The following is a 19,486-nucleotide window of genomic DNA, read 5'->3' as shown; positions in this document are numbered from 1 at the left end:
CAAAACTTCCAGTTTGACTTGACTTCGCGTTTAAGTCGCAGAGCTGAATAAATGGGGTTTTAGAATATAACCCTTTGTGTCTGCATAAATGCTCATTAGTACATCTTTGTGTCGCATATCAAGTTCACACTAAAGCTCTTTGACTATTGGTTTATGCATATTAATTGTGAAGATTTCGCATTTAGTAAACAAAACAACACTAGCTCATGCGACGTAAAAAAAAAAAAAAAACAAGAACAAAACAATAGGACACATTAATATAGTCTATATATTTTTTATATCATTTCATTGTACCAGAAACTTAGTTACAAACTTACAACGCATATTTGAGGATCGTTGCTAGGGGATAAACTAGTTACAAAGCTCAAAAAAAGAGTCGTTTACTAATATCAGCTACCATTTCACAACGCTTCAAAAGATCCCATAAACCATCAAGCTTGTAATCTTAGTTACAAAACTCACAAAAGAGAGTGATTTACAAACATCACCTACCATTTCATAAAGCTTTCACAGCAGAAGAATCTATTTCATAAAACCCTAAAGTCTGTAAACGTAGTTACTACAACGCTCACATAAGAGAGTGATCTACAAACATAAGCTACCATTTAACAAAGCTTTCACAGCAGAAAAAGCTATCCCATAAAACCCTCAAGTCATCCTTAAGCATCTCTTTCAAAGCACTCTCATCAACACTCTGCTCCTGCAAGAAAATCAATGAAAAATCAGGGATGTCACATCTCCGACAAAGTAAAATAAACCCCCAAGGGAGAGAGAACAACTCAATTATTCGGTACCTTCAATTCTGAAGCTATTCTCTTCAGTTTTATGGCTATCTCCCGAGACGCTTCACCCGATAGAGCCCTGAAATCGAACCGATCAGCATCTCTGACCTTGAGCCTCATTGATCGATTCACATAGGTTTTCGATGTCGTGTGCCAAACTCCAACCACGTTAAAACTCCCGGAACTCGACTTCCCCAACGGCCATCTCAGCCCACCCTTAACTTGAGCATCAAGAACAGCATTGTCGATCAATTCTTGGATGCTTTGCATGTCAATGTCCTAGAAAAATCACAAGAGAACCATTAAAAAATAAACAAGTACCAAACACTATTTGCGTAATACTTACGGACAGAGAAGTGATGATCCTTTTGGTGGTTAGCATCAGCCTTAGATCCATATTTTTGTCGAGGCAAGAGATGTCCATGACCATATAACGCACTTGGTTGAGCTCACTCTATACGCAAAAAGAAAGGACGAAATATCAAGTATCACAAAGATGCCATACTATATGGAATCAAGCAATTAATTATCAGAAATATACCTTGTAGAGCACGAGCTTTCCGTCTTTCGACACTCGACATTTGCAAGAAATTGTTGAATCCGGGCGAGTAGAATCCGAGAGCTTTTGCATATTTAAATTCCACAAGTCAAATGACTTCATTCACCATTATGATTATGAAAGACAAGGAAAGAGTAAAAGTATACCTTAACATGGTACAGATCTTTCACCTCTTCAAATTCAACCCCAATCTTTTGGACACCTTCTTTTGATATATATTCCATATATGACTCTGGAATTCTTGTGTTGAAGGACCTTTTCAATCCTCTCAGTGTATCTTCATCGCAAGCCAAATCTTCTGGTTCAGATGCTTGGTTAACTGAAGATCCCCTGAACCTGAAGGTACCAAAAATTAATTTCTCGACCAGCAAAGGAATCAAATACAGAACACAGAGAGAGAAGAAATTACACAAACCTCCTGAAAATAATTTTGCCGAACCTGGCAACCAATGTTGGCGTCAGTAGTTCTTCACGTTCATTGGACCCCATTTCGTTCCTCACACGCTCGAATGACGTAAGCAAGTCTTTCACCACATTCTCTGCCACGTACTCCCACGAGCTTCTCAGGCCCCCACTCTCTGTGAACCAAACTAGTACAGTCATCATAATCTTCTTCATGTTTTGACCCTTCAAGAAAAAGAAAAGAAAAGAAAAAAAAAAAAAAAGACCTTTTTCTTCATTGAAGATCAAAGCTAGAGGCTTTTCACTGATTTTTCGCTCGATGGAGTCGAAGGAAACTGGTTGGAGGGTAACATAATCAGGAAATTTACTCCGATCGTCGTCGTTGTCGAAGCCGACAGGAAACCATTTCGAAATGGACTCGTTAGCGTAAATGATCTTCGAGGTTCTCTGAGCATTGACGTTGGTGCTTCTTGAAGACTTGAACTTGGGGTTGTTAGGGCTGAAAAGAGGCCTTAGAAATTCTGGTTTCGGAGGAGTGTAGTTCTCTGCGCCCTTCGATTGACGTCTGTGTGGAGGTATGTAAGCCATGATCGATTGAAGATCCTCTCTCTCTCTCTCTCTCTCTCTCTCTCTCTCTCTCTCTCTCTCTCTCTCTCTCTCTGCAAGTTTCTCTTTTTTGGGCAATGGAAGCTTGGGAGTTGTTACTTGAGTTGGCCTTGCTTTCATGTCCTTTATAATGTCATTTTATGTCCTTGTACTTCTTTGGGTGTTTCTTTCTTTGCAAGGCCTTCTTTGAGAAGCGTTCAAAACATAGTTTGCTTTAGAAGGAGACCACGGTCTCCTCGGGAATCGACGGTAATAAACTAATTAACCTTAATGATTGAGTCCTATTGTTTCTATAAAAATTGATTCAATCATTGAGCTCTAACTATTCTTTACTTAAATTTTTATAATTAATTTTTTTCCCCGAACATAATAGAATTTAACTATAGCTCTAACAATTATATTTTTAATTTTAAATAATAAAAGTATAATTTCAACGAATCATTGGTCTATTTAAAATAATTTCTTTTTAATAAATATTCGAGAATTTTTTTTTATAAATTTAACGATTTAAGCATAAAAATTAAGAATTAGGGTATTAATTTAACAATTAAACTGTAGAGGGTTAAATTATAAAAATGTAAACAATCAGGATAAAATTAGAAATAATACCACTGAATGACAAAATTTTCAATTTTAGACTATGAAATTACCGAGTGTGTAATGAGATGATTATTAAGCTAATTGACAGAGCAACTAGTTAAATAATTAACTGCTTATGCAAGATAAACAAGCATGCAATCAAAAGTAGAACAACATATACATATAATTGATAATCTAATTTAGTGGACAAGACATTTATTCTGGAGGACGGCGTAAGCTCGGTGGTGAATTGTTTTCACTAATAACTCAAGTTTGCAAACTCCTTCTCAACTTATTCTCTCCTTCAATTCTCTGATAAACTATAATCTAAGTTCCTTCGAAATCAGAGATCTCTCTCTTTTCCATGCGACTTCTCGAAGATCTTCTCAGTGTAATACGTAGAAGTAGAACACACTTTACTAAACAACCCTGTGGATGAAAGTAATTCCTTAAACTCGTTGCCGATATAGCTCTCCAGAGTAGAGAGAGAAGTTCAAGGATAAGTTGACTATGTGAGAGTAAACCAATTGCCAACCTAAACTCAAACCCTTACACGAGTTTTGTTTTGATAAACTAAAAAATTTCCTTGTATCAGTTCGCTTAGAAAATCAAATCCGATTGAATCTCCCCAATATCTCGAAACTAAAAACAAAATATGTTTAGTTCGACTCGTGCGGGAAGAACATGTGACTTAAGTGAGCCAATAATTTTGAACAATTTAATTAAAATATTTTTCTAAACTAAAACCAGGTAAAAATGATCCACCAAACTCTTCTTTGGCATGTTTGACAAAACAACATAAGACACAATGCTGAGTGCTTCCTACAAAAGAATGTTTATAATCGTAATAAAATAATGTCACAATTTACAATAGAATAAGTCAACCATTAGTCTCCAAAATTTTAAACTCTATATTTTTTACACCTTCTGTACATTTGTAATTTTTATTATTTAGTTCATAAACTTCTAATTTAAAAAAAAAAAATCATTTATCTGACACTTAATATTTGTAATATAGTCAATTTTTTCCCCGAACTCTTATGTTGGATTTTGTTGTAATTGATTTTTGTTAAATTAGGAACAATGAAAAATGATATAATATTGGGTAAATTTTTTGAAAAGATAAGTATAAATCGTGAGAATTAAAATTTTTTAAGGGCCAAGTGGTTGGAATTCAGAAATTTGCAATTATTCAAAAAAATTATGGGAGAAGATGTTGGTATGTCTCTTTGATTTAGTATTTGTGGGATTTAGACACCGTGACTGAAGTATTATTGAATGGCAAAAACGAATCAACACAGCAAAGTTCACACAATAACAGCCCTAATAATTTCCGGTTCAAGATTTTAATAAAGAACCTAATTAAGACCGAAAATAAACCAGACTAACAACTATGCAGAGGATTGAATCAATGAACATAAACATGCGTGCAGAAATGTAAAAGACACCAAGGATTATCGTGGTTCGGCGTCCAAATGCCTACTCCACGTTGAGCTCAGAGGATAAGCTCGTTTCACTAATCACAGAAGTCTTTACAAGCACACAAACACTGATTACAACCAGCCAAGATATCGCTGAATCAATACACACGAAAAAACCCCAAACCACAAGAAACCCTAGTTCTTTTCTTGACTCAACCGAGAGTCCCGAGTCGGAGATTCCTCCACAAGATCACAACAATCGCACTCGAACAGAACACACCAGGTCTCGGCAATGAGAGCAACAAGTCGAGCGTATATCAGAAAGAGAAGAACAGCGAGAGGCTGCGAGTTATTTAGAGAGAGAGAGAGAGAGCCGTGTAGAGAGAGAGTCAAAAACTGCCGAATGAATGCTCTGTCTAGGGTTTCCTCTCTTATATGTTGATGTTTCTTTGTGGGCTTGCGAAATGGGCTTGGCCCAGATGAAAACTAATTGGACCTCTTCTATTCCAACAGTATTAATTATACCCGTGTCTTGACATAGACAAAGCTGTTAAAGATTTTGCCAGAAGAAGGACAAGGTTGGGAGATTTTGATTATTTAGATTTCTCTACTAATCTTATACGATATTTTTTAAGACCCGAGAATGTTATCGAAATTGAGGGTGCTTAACGAAACCTATGAACAGTTTTCCGGTCTTAGCGTATTTTGCCAAAACTACATGTATTTTCGATAGAAGTTTTAAGCCAAATTCGATATCGAGTATTGACGGAGATCATTACAATTTACAACATACCAAAAACAAAATTACAAACTCAAAACAGATACTTATAATAGCATTACTAGGGGAAAACTTAAGTTACAAAACTCATATGATATGTTTTTACAAACATCATTTAATATGTTTTTACAAACCTACAACAGATACTTATAATAGCATTACTAGGGGAAAAACTTAGTTACAAAACTCGTATAATATGTTTTTACAAACATCATTTAATATGTTGTTACAAACTTACAACAGATACTTAAAATAGCATTACTAGGGGAAAAACTTAGTTACAAAACTCATATAATATGTTTTTACAAACACCATTTACCACTTTACAAAACTTTCACAGCAAAAGAAGCTATCCCATAAAACTTTCAAGTCATCCTTAAGCATCTCTTTCACAGCATTCTCATCAACACTATTCTCCTACAAGAAATCAATGGAATTATCCTGTCAAATCTCAAAGAAATCACCAAAAAAAATAAAAAAGACTGCCAAGAGAAAAGAACTCAGGTTTCATACCTTCAACTCCGATGCTATTCTTTTCAGCTTTACGACTATCTCACGAGACTTTTCGCCCAAAGAAGTAATGAGATTGAACCTATCAGCGTCTCTGACCTTGAGCTTCATCGACTTTGACTGATTGACATAAGACTTGGCGGTTGTGTGCCAAACACCAACCACGCGAAAACCTTTAAAACTCGACTTGCCCAATGGCCATCTCAGCCCACCCTCAACTCCAGCATCAAGACTAGCATAGCCGATCAATTTTCGGATGCTTTGCATATCATCATCCTAGAAAAAAAAATCACAAGAAAAATATTAACGCTACGAACACCATATCTTATTATATCCATCATATTCGAAATACTTACCGTCAGCAAAGTGGCAATCTTTTTGGCACTGAGCATCAACCTCAGATCCACATTCTTGTCAAGGCAAGAGATGTCCGTTACCATATAACGCTCTTGGTTGAGTTTAGTCTATACACGAGATGAAAAAATTAAATTAGTGACAAAAATAAAATTTTCGTTTTAGTATTTTTCACATGGAACAAAACAAAGTCATTATCAATAGAAACTTGCCTGGTAGAGCTCCAGCTTTCCGTCTTTGGACACTTTACATTTGCAAGAAATGATCGACTCTGGCCGCGAATGAGTGAACAGCTTTTGCATATTCAAACATACATATAACAAGTCAAAATCGGAATTCGACACATTCAAGAGTTATGATTAGTGTGTGAGCGAAAGAGTAAAAAAAAAATACCTTGACATGGTACAGATCTTTGTCCTCTACAAACTCAAATCCAGTCTTTTGGGAACCTTCATTTTGTATGTGCTCCATATATGACTTTGGAATGCTTGTGTTGAAGGTTCTTTTCAGTCCTCTCAATGTATCTTCATCACAAGCCAAATCTTCTTGCTCAGACTCGTCCCTGAATGAACAAAGAAGTTGAATTATCAGCCAACCAAGTAATCAATCACACAACAGAATTAAGATAAGAGAATTCACACTAACCTCCTGAAAATAATTTTGCCGAACCTGGCGACCAAAGTCGGCCTCAGTTTATCACTTTCACTGGACCTAATTTCGCTCCGCACAGACTCGAACGAAGTGAGTAAGTCTTTCACCGCATTTTCGGCCACGTAGTCCCACGGCCTTTTCTCAACTCTCTCTGTGAACCAAACAAGTACATCATAAACAAACTTTGTCATATTTTGACTCCTCAAGGAAAACAAAAAAAAAGTCGCTACCTTTGTCTTCAACGACGTCGTTCAAGATCAACGCCAGAGCATTTTCGCCGACTCTACGCACGACAGAGTCGTATGAAACTGGTTGGAGTGTAACATAATCGGGAAATTTGCTCCGATCATCGTTGTTGTTGAACCCGACGGGAAACCATCTCCATATGGCCTCATTCGCGTAAATGATCTTCGGGAAGCTCAAAGCTACGGCGTTGCCTCTTCTCGGAGACTTGAAATTCGGATTATTGATGTTGAAAAGAGGCCTAATTTGATAGTACTCTGGTTTCGGAGGAGAACATCTCTCTATGCCCATCTTCGATTGATCACGTCTGTGTGGAGGAATGTAAGCCATGATGATCAATGGAAAATCCTCTCTCTCTCTCTCTCTCTCTCTCTCTATCTGTAAATGATTTTCTTTACTAGTGGAACCTTGGATATTGTTATTGACTTGTGATCTACTCTCTGGGCAGTGTACTTATAGTGTCATTCTTTATTTGTCCTTATCCTTCCTTTAATTGTATAATAAAGAAGGTGTTTCTTCTTTGCAAAGACCTTGTTTAAGAAGGTGATCGTGTGATTGGTCTGTACAGAACGATTCCTTTATACTGTTTACTTTTTTATTTTCTTGTCTTCACTTTCGTTAACTACGTTTCGTCGGAAGAATCTTCCTTGTTCCTTCCTGGAGTGGCGATGATAGCATATATAACTTTTAATCGTAAAAGAAAACAGTGGGTTTTCTTTAGCGTTAGATAAATAATATTTAATTGAAAAAGTTGTATATTTGACTGTTTGGGACCTAGGTACAATTATGACTTCCATTTTAGATTTTCTATCTTAAATAGTAGTCTAAACTCTCTAATAATAAAATAAAATAAAAATAGTTGAAATTAAGACAATACGTCTAGCATAATTTAAATAAAAGATGGTCAAACAACAATTTCTAATACTTATCTCATAAAAAAAAAAAAAAACACATTTTCTTATACTTGTTAATTATTAATTGTTGTCCTTAGCTATTATCAGCAACAAAAACGAATGGATTAAGTTATAACTTGAGCCATACGTCCGCGACATTCTAAATAGTTCCAGTCCAAATTAACACCAAACTGTGTTTTTATTAATATTTTTTATATATATATATACATTTTTAATATTGATGTATGTACTTTAGTGTTTGTCTGAAACCATATAACAGTATAAAACAAATAAACATACGTAAAAATGTTCCATGACTAGGTGCTTGTATAAGATGCTCGTCCCGGGTTCGAATACTGAAAGGCGCAACATTTTGAAAAACGACATCTCAGCAAAAACGACATCTCAGAAAAAACGACATAAAGGAACAACGACATAACAGTGAAAACGACATCTCAGCAAAAACAACATAACAGTGAAAACGACATCTCAGAAAAACCGACATCTCCGAAAAAACGACATAAAGGAAAAACGACATAACATTGAAAACGACACAAAGGAAAAACGACATCGAATATAAGACGACATCACAGAAAAACGACAGAAAAGGAAAACGACTTTGAATATATAACGATATCACAAGAAAAACGACGAAAATAGTAAAAAAACAAGACAAAAAAAGGAAAACGACTCTGAATATTAAACGACAGCACTGCAAAAAACGAGAACAAAAAAAAAACAAAACAAAAAAAAACAACAACAACGAAAAAGGGAAAAGATTTCGAATATAAAACGATATCACAGGAAAAAAAAAAAAAAAAAAAAAAAAAAAAAAGACGAAATTTGTCAAAAAAACGTCAAATAGTAAAAACGACAGACGAAATGAAAAATATGCCTTCAATGGCCTCCCGACAGCTCGCCGAATTTTAAAATTATAGATAGTTTTAAAGTATTACATAAATAGATTATAGAGTTTCAATTTTCACGAAATATAAATTTTATAAATTTAATCTCCTTTTAGACGCTCTGACAAGAATATCCCTTAACCGCTAAACCATGTGCAAGAAAATCAAGAACACGTGGCGTATCAGCCAGAAATCAAGGCCGATAATATTTTATAAATCCCATTTCTTTTTCCAGTATAAACCATAGCTCATAGACAGTCCACTACAATTCACGAACTCCTATTCTAATCTTGTGTATTGCGAGAAAGACGAAGAAGAAGAAGAAGACAAATTATGGCGATAGTTGAGAAGAGGGTTCTCTTGCTCTGCGGAGATTTCATGGAGGACTACGAGGCCATGGTTCCTTTCCAGGCACTCCAGGCCTACGGAATTGCCGTCGACGCCGTCTGTCCAGGCAAGAAAGCCGGAGATGTCTGCCGTACCGCCATTCACGACGATCTCGGTCTTCAGGTTTGCCGATTCTCCCTCTCTCTCGTCTGTAACTTGATTGATTTCGTTTCTCTTGTCTACTATGTATATCATTTCCGTCATATCCGGAATTTTGTCAATTTTTGTTACAGATTTGTTGAGATTGCTTTGTTAGGTTTTTATGGGGAAATATTTTAGCAATTTTTAGAAACTTACTAATCTGATTTGTTGTACTCTAGAAAGAAAATATGAAACTGCTTTGCAATTGGACTTCGGAAACCATATTTGACTTCTTGCTGTTTGTGGAAATGCCGATATTTGCGATTGTCGTAATAGTTAGTTGTCTGAAGAATTTAGATATTTCCTTTTGTTGGGGATTGGATTAGAATAATGGACTTGATGAATAATCATATGATTTATGAACTAGTTTGTAACTGAAAGCAATTTGAGCAACCAATAGTTAATTGAATCCAGATATGACATCTTTAAATGGTGGTCTAATATAGTATCCATAGGCTGTCCCACCGATAATTTAATAAAATTTGATATGTTTTTTCAAGTCTAAATTTGATTAGATTTATTGGTTTCTCTGGCCACATAACCTTTCGGAACCGTTATTGGATGACAGATCTTATTCACGGGAACCACATCTTTCTTGATTATTGGATGACAGATCTTATTCACGGCCACATAACCTTTTTGACTACGTTTTAGATATAATCTACAGGAAAAAAAAATGATACGTCCATGGTTTGTTTCCATCGACAAATTTTAAATGGAACCTCGATTATTATCTCTTATTGCAGACTTATTCCGAGTTGAGAGGTCACAACTTCACGCTTAATGCGACTTTTGACGAGGTTGAGTTCAGCAAGTACGATGGGCTGGTAATACCAGGAGGCCGAGCCCCCGAATATCTCGCCATGGACAATTCGGTTGTGGAATTGACCCGCAAATTCGTCGACGCTGAGAAGCCGATTGCTGCGATCTGCCATGGCCAACTGATCTTAGCCGCGGCTGGAGTGCTTTCGGGTCGGAGGTGCACGGCTTACCCTGCAGTGAAACCTCTACTCGTCGCAAACGGTGCTCATTGGATCGAACCGGAGACCTTAAACGTCTGTGTCGTCGATGGTAATATCATAACCGCAGCCACTTATGAAGGCCATCCCGAGTTCATCAGACTCTTTGTATTGGCGCTGGGAGGCAAAATCACCGGGGCCTCCGACAAGAAGATTTTGTTTCTGTGTGGGGTACGCAGTTGAAAAAATTGTCGAATGACATTAATTTTCGTCCTCCAAACAAACTTTTGTAATAATTTCGTTCCATTCTTCGGCGATGCAGGATTTCATGGAGGACTACGAGGTTCAGGTCCCTTTTCAGGCTCTCGAAGCTCTGGGCTGCCTCGTCGACGCGGTTTGCCCAAAGAAGAAGGGCGGCGACACGTGTGCGACAGCTGTACATGATTTCGAGGGCGATCAGACGTACAGCGAGAAGCCAGGTCATAATTTCACTTTGACGGCCGATTTCGATTACTTGGATGTCCCGAGCTACGACGCGCTTGTCATTCCCGGAGGCCGAGCACCGGAGTATTTGGCGTTGGACGATAATGTAATTTCCATTGCAAAGCACTTCATGGAGGCCAAGAAACCCGTTGCCTCAATCTGCCACGGACAGCAGATTTTAGCAGCCGCTGATGTACTCAAGGTATAATAATAATAAAAAATGTCTGTTCTTCTGCGTGTGAGTTTTCTTGATCATCTATTTTTCATGAATTTTTTGCAGGGGAAGAAATGCACTGCATATCCGGCGGTGAAGCTGAATGTGGTCTCGTCGGGGGCGACGTGGTTGGAGCCGAACCCCATCGACCGATGCTTCACCGATGGAAATCTGGTCACCGGAGCAGCATGGCCCGCCCACCCTCAGTTCGTTGCTCAGCTCATGGTTTTGCTTGGCATCCGGGTCTCGTTTTGAGTTCATCTGATACCATAATAATGAAAGAATAGAACCCTCAGTTCGTTGCTCAGCTCATGGTTTTGCTTGGCATCCGGGTCTCGTTTTGAGTTCATCTGATACCATAATAATGAAAGAATAGAAGTACAAAAATGGTCTGAGGTGACAAAGAATAAAGGTTTCTGTAACCGAGTATTTCGTGCGCGGTGTTTTGTTTACAAGTTTCCTGCCATAGTTTTGTTTGCTGTTTTACTTTTTCTACTCATCCGATGGTTACATTACATAGCAACTGTTTTCTCTTCACATTAATGTAGTTGCTTTTTTAATCTTGTACATAAACAACTTATCACAGTTTGCCATAAGTAAACCTACGCCTCTCAGTTAAAGAAATCGGGGCCGGTTTTCGTAGGCCAAAACGATAAGAGGAAACATCTCTTCTTCTGAATTAAAAATAAAATAAAATAAAAATAAAAACCATCCCTTCTTCTCAGACGATAGGGGGTGAGTGTTGGGAAAAATAAAAAAGGGCATGCTGGGCTACAAAACGACGTATTAGAAAAACCTACGTCGTTTTATTTTCGAATTCACATACGTGTAGACAATATTGTAGACATGTGTAGACTTCTACGTGTTGCTTGTGATAGAAACGACAACTCTCTTGCTCTCAAATGCTCATATTGATTATTTCAACTGAAGAAGGAGAAAACGGGTGATCCAAGAAATGATGATGTCAACCTCAACCTCAAGTCTGCTTGAAATAACCCAGAATCTGCTAAGAGTAACCTCGAAAACAGAAAGATCGAAATGATAGACCCCAAGATGGGAACACCCAAAATAGTAAACTAAAACATGGTACGATGCAAAGTGGTAGACTTGAATACGGAGACCTAATATATTCGAAAATGAGACACCCAATAATAGAAATGGCAAAAATGGGACATCCGTTACAGAATTGGAAGAGACAAATAGTAGTGCGTAAAATGCATATCCAAGACCAAAAATTGGAAGCTGTTTTCTCCGACTATTTGAGTCTATCAATGAAGAGGGTGATGCTCGACGAAAATTACATAATATGGATGGAAATTTCTTCACTTTGCAACGCACAATTATTTACTCAACATCTAGAACACGTGTCCATCTAGTTAATGACGCAAACAATTTCTTATTAGTTATTTTCAGCGGAGAGAGTTTGACATATAGTTCATTTAGACCTCCTACTATAAATTCGAACTTACCTATCGGATAATTAAGAATATAGTACAAATTAAGACAACGAAAAATACATTAGAGTAGTTACACTTTATTTTCAATATTTTAATAATTAAATTATAATTTTAATTGAGTGTAGTTATATAACTATTTCAATAATCCGGACAGTGAAATGTAACTAATTAACCCTGACCATTGTAATTACTTAAGCCGGTCGTCGATTGAAAATTAAAATGCTCAAATTTAGTATTAATAGGTTTGTATAGTGAAACACATTTTTTTAAGTCATAAAGAGGACTACAAAACTTGGTATGTTTGTTTACATCTCCACTCCTACACTTATTTATTCAGTGAATTATCAGAATATTATACTTTGGTAATTAACCACATAAACAACAAGCAGAGACAAAAAATCAACAACAAAATTACCTAAGTATCATACTCTGCAGGTAAAATCGTATGTTAGATGACACAAGTTTATTAGCTTACCATGAAGGGGAAACATAGAAAAAACGAAAACGTTCGTCTTCTTTAATGCAGCGACTACGAGTATGACTTGCTTTGCAAGACACATGTACATAATAACTTTATGATCAGAAAAAAAAAATAAAAAAAAAATAAAAAAGAGGAACCATAGTTAAAAAAAATATTGATAATAAAAGGGGACAAGTTAGTTAAGAGCTGAAAACAGCTATAAGACAATGCCTTGTCTTGATAGTATTCAAAGACATGTCGTTATCTTTGCCACTGAGTATTTACGCTACTTTTGTAAGGAAACAATGTACAGCTCTGCATATATATCTAATAAGTTTGAAACTGAAGAACACGTGTTTTTCTTGCTGTAACATTGACATAGCAAACTTGATGTTTCCAATTATATTCTAATTGCATCAGTTTTTCTAATACATACATCATAGCAATAAATTTTAGTTGTGTAATTATGTATTTATCTCAAAGGTGAATTTCCTTCTTCAACTTTGGTGTAAACCAATTTTTTCGGTTAAAAATCACCAAACCCCTTTCCATAATTCCACTACATATTAATGTATATGTATACAGTACTTGTTCATATTTTGACATGTGATAATCAAACAAAAATAAAATACTGATCAAGGTGTGTCCGTGTGATCGGACGTGTGTTCGTGTGCGGAGACACAGAGAGAGAGAGAGAGAGAGAGAGAGAGAGAGAGAGAGAGAGAGAGAGAGAGAGAGAGAGAGAGAGAGAGAGAGAGTCGTATCATACGATATCCATAGAGATCCATCACGATCTCCATATTGGGAAACTTTTATGCCAGAAATTACGGATGTAAATAATATAGCTACAAAACGTGGGAGACACGTGTCTGTGTTGTCATATGTGGAATTGTTGATTTCAAACCTTAACATGTCTGACTGACCATTTTTTCAAACAAATAAATAAATTAATATTTCTCGTGTCATCTTTGTCAAACTATTGCATCGAGGGAAGGTTAGTCTTAGAGTGGTCCCTATGTTAATTTTATTTAATTAATTTTTGTACACTCACATTTACATATACTATTGGCGCCTAACTAAACGATCTTGACTAGATTATAAAAAGTCCATTAAAAAAAATAGTCAATTTAAACGTTTGACATTGTTAAATAATTAGTGTTTGATAAATTTTAGGCCGTTGTAGATTTATAGCAAAAAATAAATTTTAAAATTGGGATGTAACCAATGTTTGCAAATGATTAAAAAAATAGCCAATGAAAATTAAATTTGACTTAAATATCATCATATTAAACATGTTATAATTAACAAAAAAAAATGTAAATAATTTTAAAAAAATCAATAACTAATGACTAGTGTTATAGGCTCCGAATTTCTAGAAAAATTTCAACCTACTTTATTAATTAAAAAAAATCACAAATTTTGTTTTTAGCTTTTCTATGTAAACCAAAAAACTTAGATTAATCTTCATTTAATTTTCATTTATTTCCAAAAAATTTCTGAAAATTTACAGTTATTTCCATTAAAAAAAAATTACATAAATTTCTAGTCTTTCATAGAAAAAACTTGAGTATCGCTGAGAAGAATGCACGACGATAATGAAGACCCTAAAGTTTTATTATGTTTTGGTCTTGAAAATGCGGATCAAAAACCACATCTCGCCGATGAACGGAAAATGTACCAATGGTGGACTCCGGAAGAATTCTATAGCAATAGACATGACATTTTCATCAAACACAATGGGTCTATTTTTTAAGCTCTCTTCGCCACGAATCCGTAGGATTTGGAATCACTCAATTTCGAGTTCATATGAGAATTTATGAATTTTTTAAGTTTTGATGAGAAAAAAAAATTGTACGAGAGAGATAAAAATAGTGATGAAAAAAAAATGAAAATTCAAATGATTTATTCAAGTATCACCTTATTTGTTCCGTTAAACGTGATGTTTTGGATTGACCTAGTAAGTTATAAATTTTTAAATTTTAAGTTAATAGGCACTTTGAAACGTAAATTTTAAGTAAATAGTCATATTTTTTTTATGTATCAAATGTTGGTTATTTACTTAAAATTTACGTGTGAAAGTAATTATTTATATTAAAATTTAACAAACTTTGATTATTTATCCATATCAAATGTTTAAGTCGATTATTTTTCTAATTTTCTTATAACAATATTACTCTCTACTCTATATAATATATATCCGATAAAAAAAATATAATATATATACATACACATTTTCAAAAGAAAAAAAACATATATACTGTATACATATACAATCTATATTCCTCTATAATGGGAGAAGAAAAAGAAAATACTACATGAGCTAGCTTTGCACATGCACTTATCTTGAGTAATAAATTAGTGTCCCCACTGAATGGTTCTCAATATCTGCTATAGATCTGCTAGCTTATGCATATGATAACGAAGCTCGAAGCAGATTTAGAATATCAACATAACGGACGAAAGTGAAAGGAAGCTTTGAAAAAAAATATAATAGAAAAAATGGAAAACTAAAAACTCTCAGAAACCTGCAACGCAGTAATAAAAACAGAAGTTTGTCACTGTAATAAAATAAATAAAATAAAACGTAGCAACTATACATGCCAACAGATATACTGTAGAATATTTAACATTTGGCAGAGATATATCGTGGGCACGATTTATATTTATTCTGTTCACACAGATTCGCAGTTTTAATTACACACTCAACAACAACAGCACATCCATGATTAATTCTTCATCGCTTTTGCTTTGTATTTCCTATGTGAATTTTACTCGGCTATTCCTAGAAAAAACATTCTAAATTTTAATTTTTTTTTTTTTGCATCCGTTTTTATTTGGGTTTATTTATTTATCGGAATTACATTTGGTTTTTTCTAGTACATTATGATACATATTTGTATCCTAGCACATGAAATATATTTTATCGAATCAAATGTCAAATAAATTAATAGTTTAATATTTGTATCCTTATTTATAATTAAAGATCAAATTTTGTAGTATATACGCCATTCTGGATTGATTATTAATAGTTCAAAATAAATTTAAACAAACGTAAGCTCGTTCTTAAGATTATGTCGGAGTTAAATGTGAAGAATAAGCAATCACATTAAATGAGTACTATATTTCAAAAAGCACCAATTTTTTTATTATATAAAATTATATATCTCCTAACCAATTGCTACCAAATACACTTGGCGTTCTTGAGGTTATCTATAATTAATTCAGTTTGGCCGGTCCCCTGGAATTGAAAGGAAGTCAGATGTTTCTAATTTCGTTGGTCCAGCTCTCTATGCCAAACCAACGACTTTTTCAACACTCCTTGGGGCTCTCAAATCAAAATGACTATTTTTTTTCCTTAGCCCTAATCAAGACAAAAAAAAATTATAAAATAAAGTAAAAAACTTTTTAACCAATAAAGAACGATTATGCACAGCAGCACAGGCACAGCCCCACATGGGTAATGCAGATATTTGCTGCGTTTTTGGCTTTATCAATACCTTTTCTAAAAGGTTATTTATTTATCACCATTAAATTAGGTCAACGGGGAAAAACCATAATTTATAGAAGTATTCACGACATTATTACAAACATTTCCAGTTACCGGATTTTCGTAGTAGATCATAATGAATAATATTTCCTGTGTATTATGCTACACCTACTGTTTAAGATGTGAAATATTTTTAACATGCATATGTGGAGTTCAGAGTTATATATAAAAATAAAAAATAAAAAAATGCAGAATTCAGACCATATTTTAGCTATATCTTACGAGTTCAGACAATTTTTTTACTTATTTATTACGAGTTCAGAGTTCAGACAATCGACACTCAATATTTATTTTTTAAAATGCATGCTAAGTTATTATTCCGTTCCTCTCATGCAATGTAACTTTTTGAATCAACTATTTATATTTCCAAAAATTAAATATCTATGGATCCAAAAAAAAAAGAATTCGAAGTTTCTAACTAGAGCAAAAAATACTACTGATAAAAATAAGTACAGCAAATTATTATATCTTGTACGAGAGGTCTTTAACTTTCTACATTTGAAATTTTAACCTTATTTTTGTTTTCTTAAAACAACCATATAAAGTGAGAAAATTTAACATTCTCACTGTGTTGTCTAACTTCGGACTTCGGACCTTCGGTACAAATTTAAATGGAAAATGATTTGCTATATATTAGATGAATCGTTAAAAAGTGCATTTTTCAACCAAAAAAAAAAACTGAGAATAACTAAAATCCAGATATTTACAATGCAAAACGTCTAGTAAATACAGGAAAAACAAACAAAAAAACCAATTATTTACCCACAAAATATTTTGCACTTTTTAAAACATATGAAATTTGTTGTAAAACATGATAACCACATGAGACAATAATATTATGTTTTATTTTATGAGAAAGAAATAATTTAATTTAAATATTCGTGAGAGAATTTTAATTTTTTTGCGAATCAAGATAAATTCTGAAAAATAGAATAAGTGAAAAATTAGGTTTAGGGAATATTTTTTTTATCAAAATTACTATAATTTTTTATTTTGGACATCTTTGTGATATAAACCCAATCTAGTGTACTTATAGATTTTAGTCATATCAAATTTCTCTCACATAAATTTAAGAATTAAAGACTTTGTTTTAGGGTTTTAATTGTAGCAGTATCTGGAAATGGAAACTCTCATATCACATGACTAATCATTAGTCACTAATGATGACTTAACTATTTGATTTTGTATTTCTAACTAAATAAACTGATTCGTACATTATTTCCGTTCCTTTTTTGAAATGTCACAATTGATGTACGTTTTGTAGGTAAGGGGTCACAAAACTAGTGTCTATAATGCTAAGAAAAAATGTACAAGGGTCAAAACTCGCGAAAAGCCTATTATAGCCTTAAATTTGCTACATTTGAGGAGCTCGAGATATTATTATTCCTTGCATGGGACGTTGTCTGGAGACGAATGTCATGGAAACAAAAGGGTAGAAAAAAAAAAAAAACAAAAAAAAAAACAAGTTGCACAAAAACAGGAGATCAAATCGGATTATTAATAACTGTTTGATAGTATCGAAATAGCTTTATCATGGTGGACCATACACATATGCATTATATGGCATTGCTAAAAGTCGATTGAATTGAAGAAATAAAACGAAGTACGGACAACAATTTCCATGATCATTTATGTAGTGTAATGAACACAAAAGAAAAGCTACCACTCGACGTAATAAACAAGTGAATATCAATTCCCTACACAAAGTAATAATCATAGAAACAAACAATAAAATTGAAGATGATCTTTTCGTTCTTCTCTTGATCAAAAGATATGTTCAGACCGTAACAAATTTAATTTGCGTTATGGTCATAGCAGTGGACTTTATGACCGTATTGTCCCTTTCCACACTGGCACTTGATTTTACTTTTATCTTCCTATTAAATCTTGTTAAATACCAAGCTTGGTAGGTACGTTGTGGGAGTTGTTAAAGTTCTCTGTTGGTAATAAGTAAAGAGTAGAGCCAAGTAGCAAGGAATAGTGGTATTCGTATTAAGGCCATCTCCAACCCACACACTATAACATCAAATATGCCGTTTTTTTTCCTCCAACCACACTGCAAAACCAACACCAAATTTGCAGTGGTGTACAGTGCCGCGCCAAATTTGGCGTGGCACTGTTCACACGGCAAATTTTTTTTTTTTTTTTTTTTTTTTATATATATATAACCTTACAAATATTTTTAAAACACCAAAATTCATAAATTGACTACAAAAATACATTAAAACAAAATAACAATACATAAAAATTTAAACATAGATTACAAAATTTAAATTAAACACACAAAATAAAATAAAAACTAAAAACAATAACATAATTTTAAAAGACATAATAAATACTTAAAACACAATTTGATAACCGGGAAAATTATTGGTAAGTACTAAATTATTTTAATCACTTAATTAAAAAATATCACCATTATAATTATTTATTGAAATATTTATTAATAAAGAGATTGTTTTGTTTTAATAATATAATAATGGTGAATAGTATTTTTAGTGTGAAATTTGGTGTTGTGGTTGGAGTTGGAAAAAAATTTGGTGCTAAATCAACACAAAAGTTGTGTTGAATTAACACCAAATATAGAAATTGGGTTGGGATTGCCCTAACCATTAAATTTTTGTAAATATTACATATAGAGTACGTACGTTAGGTCAATTCTATAAATTTTAAAGCGACAAGTAATGAAGTAGATGATAAGATTAGATCATAGCTAGTACGGAATAGTATATGAAGCGAAAGCATGATTGATTTTGAGACAAGATGTCGGTGAACTAATTACAACGGTTTTTGTGCATAATCATGGTGCTTCTAAAACTAATTCAATTGTCTTGCGATAAGAAGTGTAAACAAGATACAGAATCTAAAAATAAAAGAATAAATGGTCATTCAACACAGGTCTTTTATATAGATGTTAGAAATATTATTCCTAAGATAATATTTGAGAGAATAATAATTAGACAAAATAAATGTAATATATTATCAAAATATATCATTATTAGACAAAGGATCACAAAAAATAATACGTGACATATATATATATATATATATATTTGATATATAGCATATATCTCTTTCATATGCTCTCTGTCCCAACCCTTTTCTCAAAGTCTATATATAAAGTAAACACAGGATCAACATATAAGCGCGCGCGC

General features: G+C 33.9%; 2 protein-coding genes across 3 annotated transcripts; one reads left to right on the top strand and one right to left on the bottom strand.

The window, feature by feature from the left end:
- Positions 1-247: 247 nt before the first annotated feature.
- On the bottom strand, positions 248-7,441 carry LOC149382457 (uncharacterized). The gene is made up of 15 exons (XM_089601497.1): positions 6,873-7,441; positions 6,637-6,793; positions 6,385-6,553; positions 6,204-6,284; positions 5,994-6,101; positions 5,641-5,913; positions 5,455-5,544; positions 3,676-3,750; positions 2,010-2,487; positions 1,757-1,919; positions 1,488-1,677; positions 1,324-1,404; positions 1,129-1,236; positions 795-1,061; positions 248-700 (listed from the first exon to the last, which is right to left on the bottom strand). The coding sequence occupies exons 1-15, from the start codon at positions 7,213-7,215 to the stop codon at positions 599-601; spliced, it is 2,685 nt and encodes an 894-aa protein (XP_089457623.1). The 5' UTR covers positions 7,216-7,441; the 3' UTR covers positions 248-598.
- Positions 7,442-8,762: 1,321 nt separating this feature from the next.
- DJ1D (Class I glutamine amidotransferase-like superfamily protein) lies at positions 8,763-11,468 on the top strand. Of its 2 annotated transcripts, XM_089601741.1 has the most exons (5): positions 8,763-8,881; positions 8,938-9,193; positions 9,958-10,401; positions 10,493-10,855; positions 10,934-11,468. In XM_089601741.1, exons 2-5 carry the CDS (start codon positions 9,017-9,019, stop codon positions 11,120-11,122), a joined length of 1,173 nt encoding a protein of 390 aa, XP_089457867.1. In that variant the 5' UTR covers positions 8,763-8,881; positions 8,938-9,016; the 3' UTR covers positions 11,123-11,468. The 2 variants fall into 2 exon arrangements, with proteins under 2 accessions (XP_089457867.1, XP_089457865.1); XM_089601739.1 differs by lacking the exon at positions 8,763-8,881 and having other exon boundaries at positions 8,896-9,193.
- The last annotated feature ends 8,018 nt before the right edge of the window (positions 11,469-19,486 follow it).

This window comes from Urtica dioica, chromosome 11, assembly GCF_054948205.1.
Source record: "Urtica dioica subsp. dioica isolate 48M chromosome 11, U.dioica_male_clone48M_v1_H2, whole genome shotgun sequence".
NCBI lineage: Eukaryota > Viridiplantae > Streptophyta > Magnoliopsida > Rosales > Urticaceae > Urtica > Urtica dioica.
The sequence above is the reverse complement of the archived record's forward strand: the minus strand, read 5'-3'. Positions and strand labels throughout refer to the sequence as shown.

Coding starts and splice junctions, on each gene's coding strand:
- LOC149382457 (XM_089601497.1), bottom strand. CDS start 7,215: ATGGCTTACATTCCTCCACACAGACGTGATCAATCGAAGATGGGCATA. Junction 2,488..3,675: donor TGGTGGATCATTTTTACCTG/GTTTTAGTTTAG, acceptor ACAAGGACATAA/AATGACATTATAAAGGACAT. Junction 701..794: donor GAATAGCTTCAGAATTGAAG/GTACCGAATAAT, acceptor ATTTTCTTGCAG/GAGCAGAGTGTTGATGAGAG.
- DJ1D (XM_089601741.1), top strand. CDS start 9,017: ATGGCGATAGTTGAGAAGAGGGTTCTCTTGCTCTGCGGAGATTTCATG. Junction 9,194..9,957: donor ACGACGATCTCGGTCTTCAG/GTTTGCCGATTC, acceptor CTCTTATTGCAG/ACTTATTCCGAGTTGAGAGG. Junction 10,856..10,933: donor CAGCCGCTGATGTACTCAAG/GTATAATAATAA, acceptor AATTTTTTGCAG/GGGAAGAAATGCACTGCATA.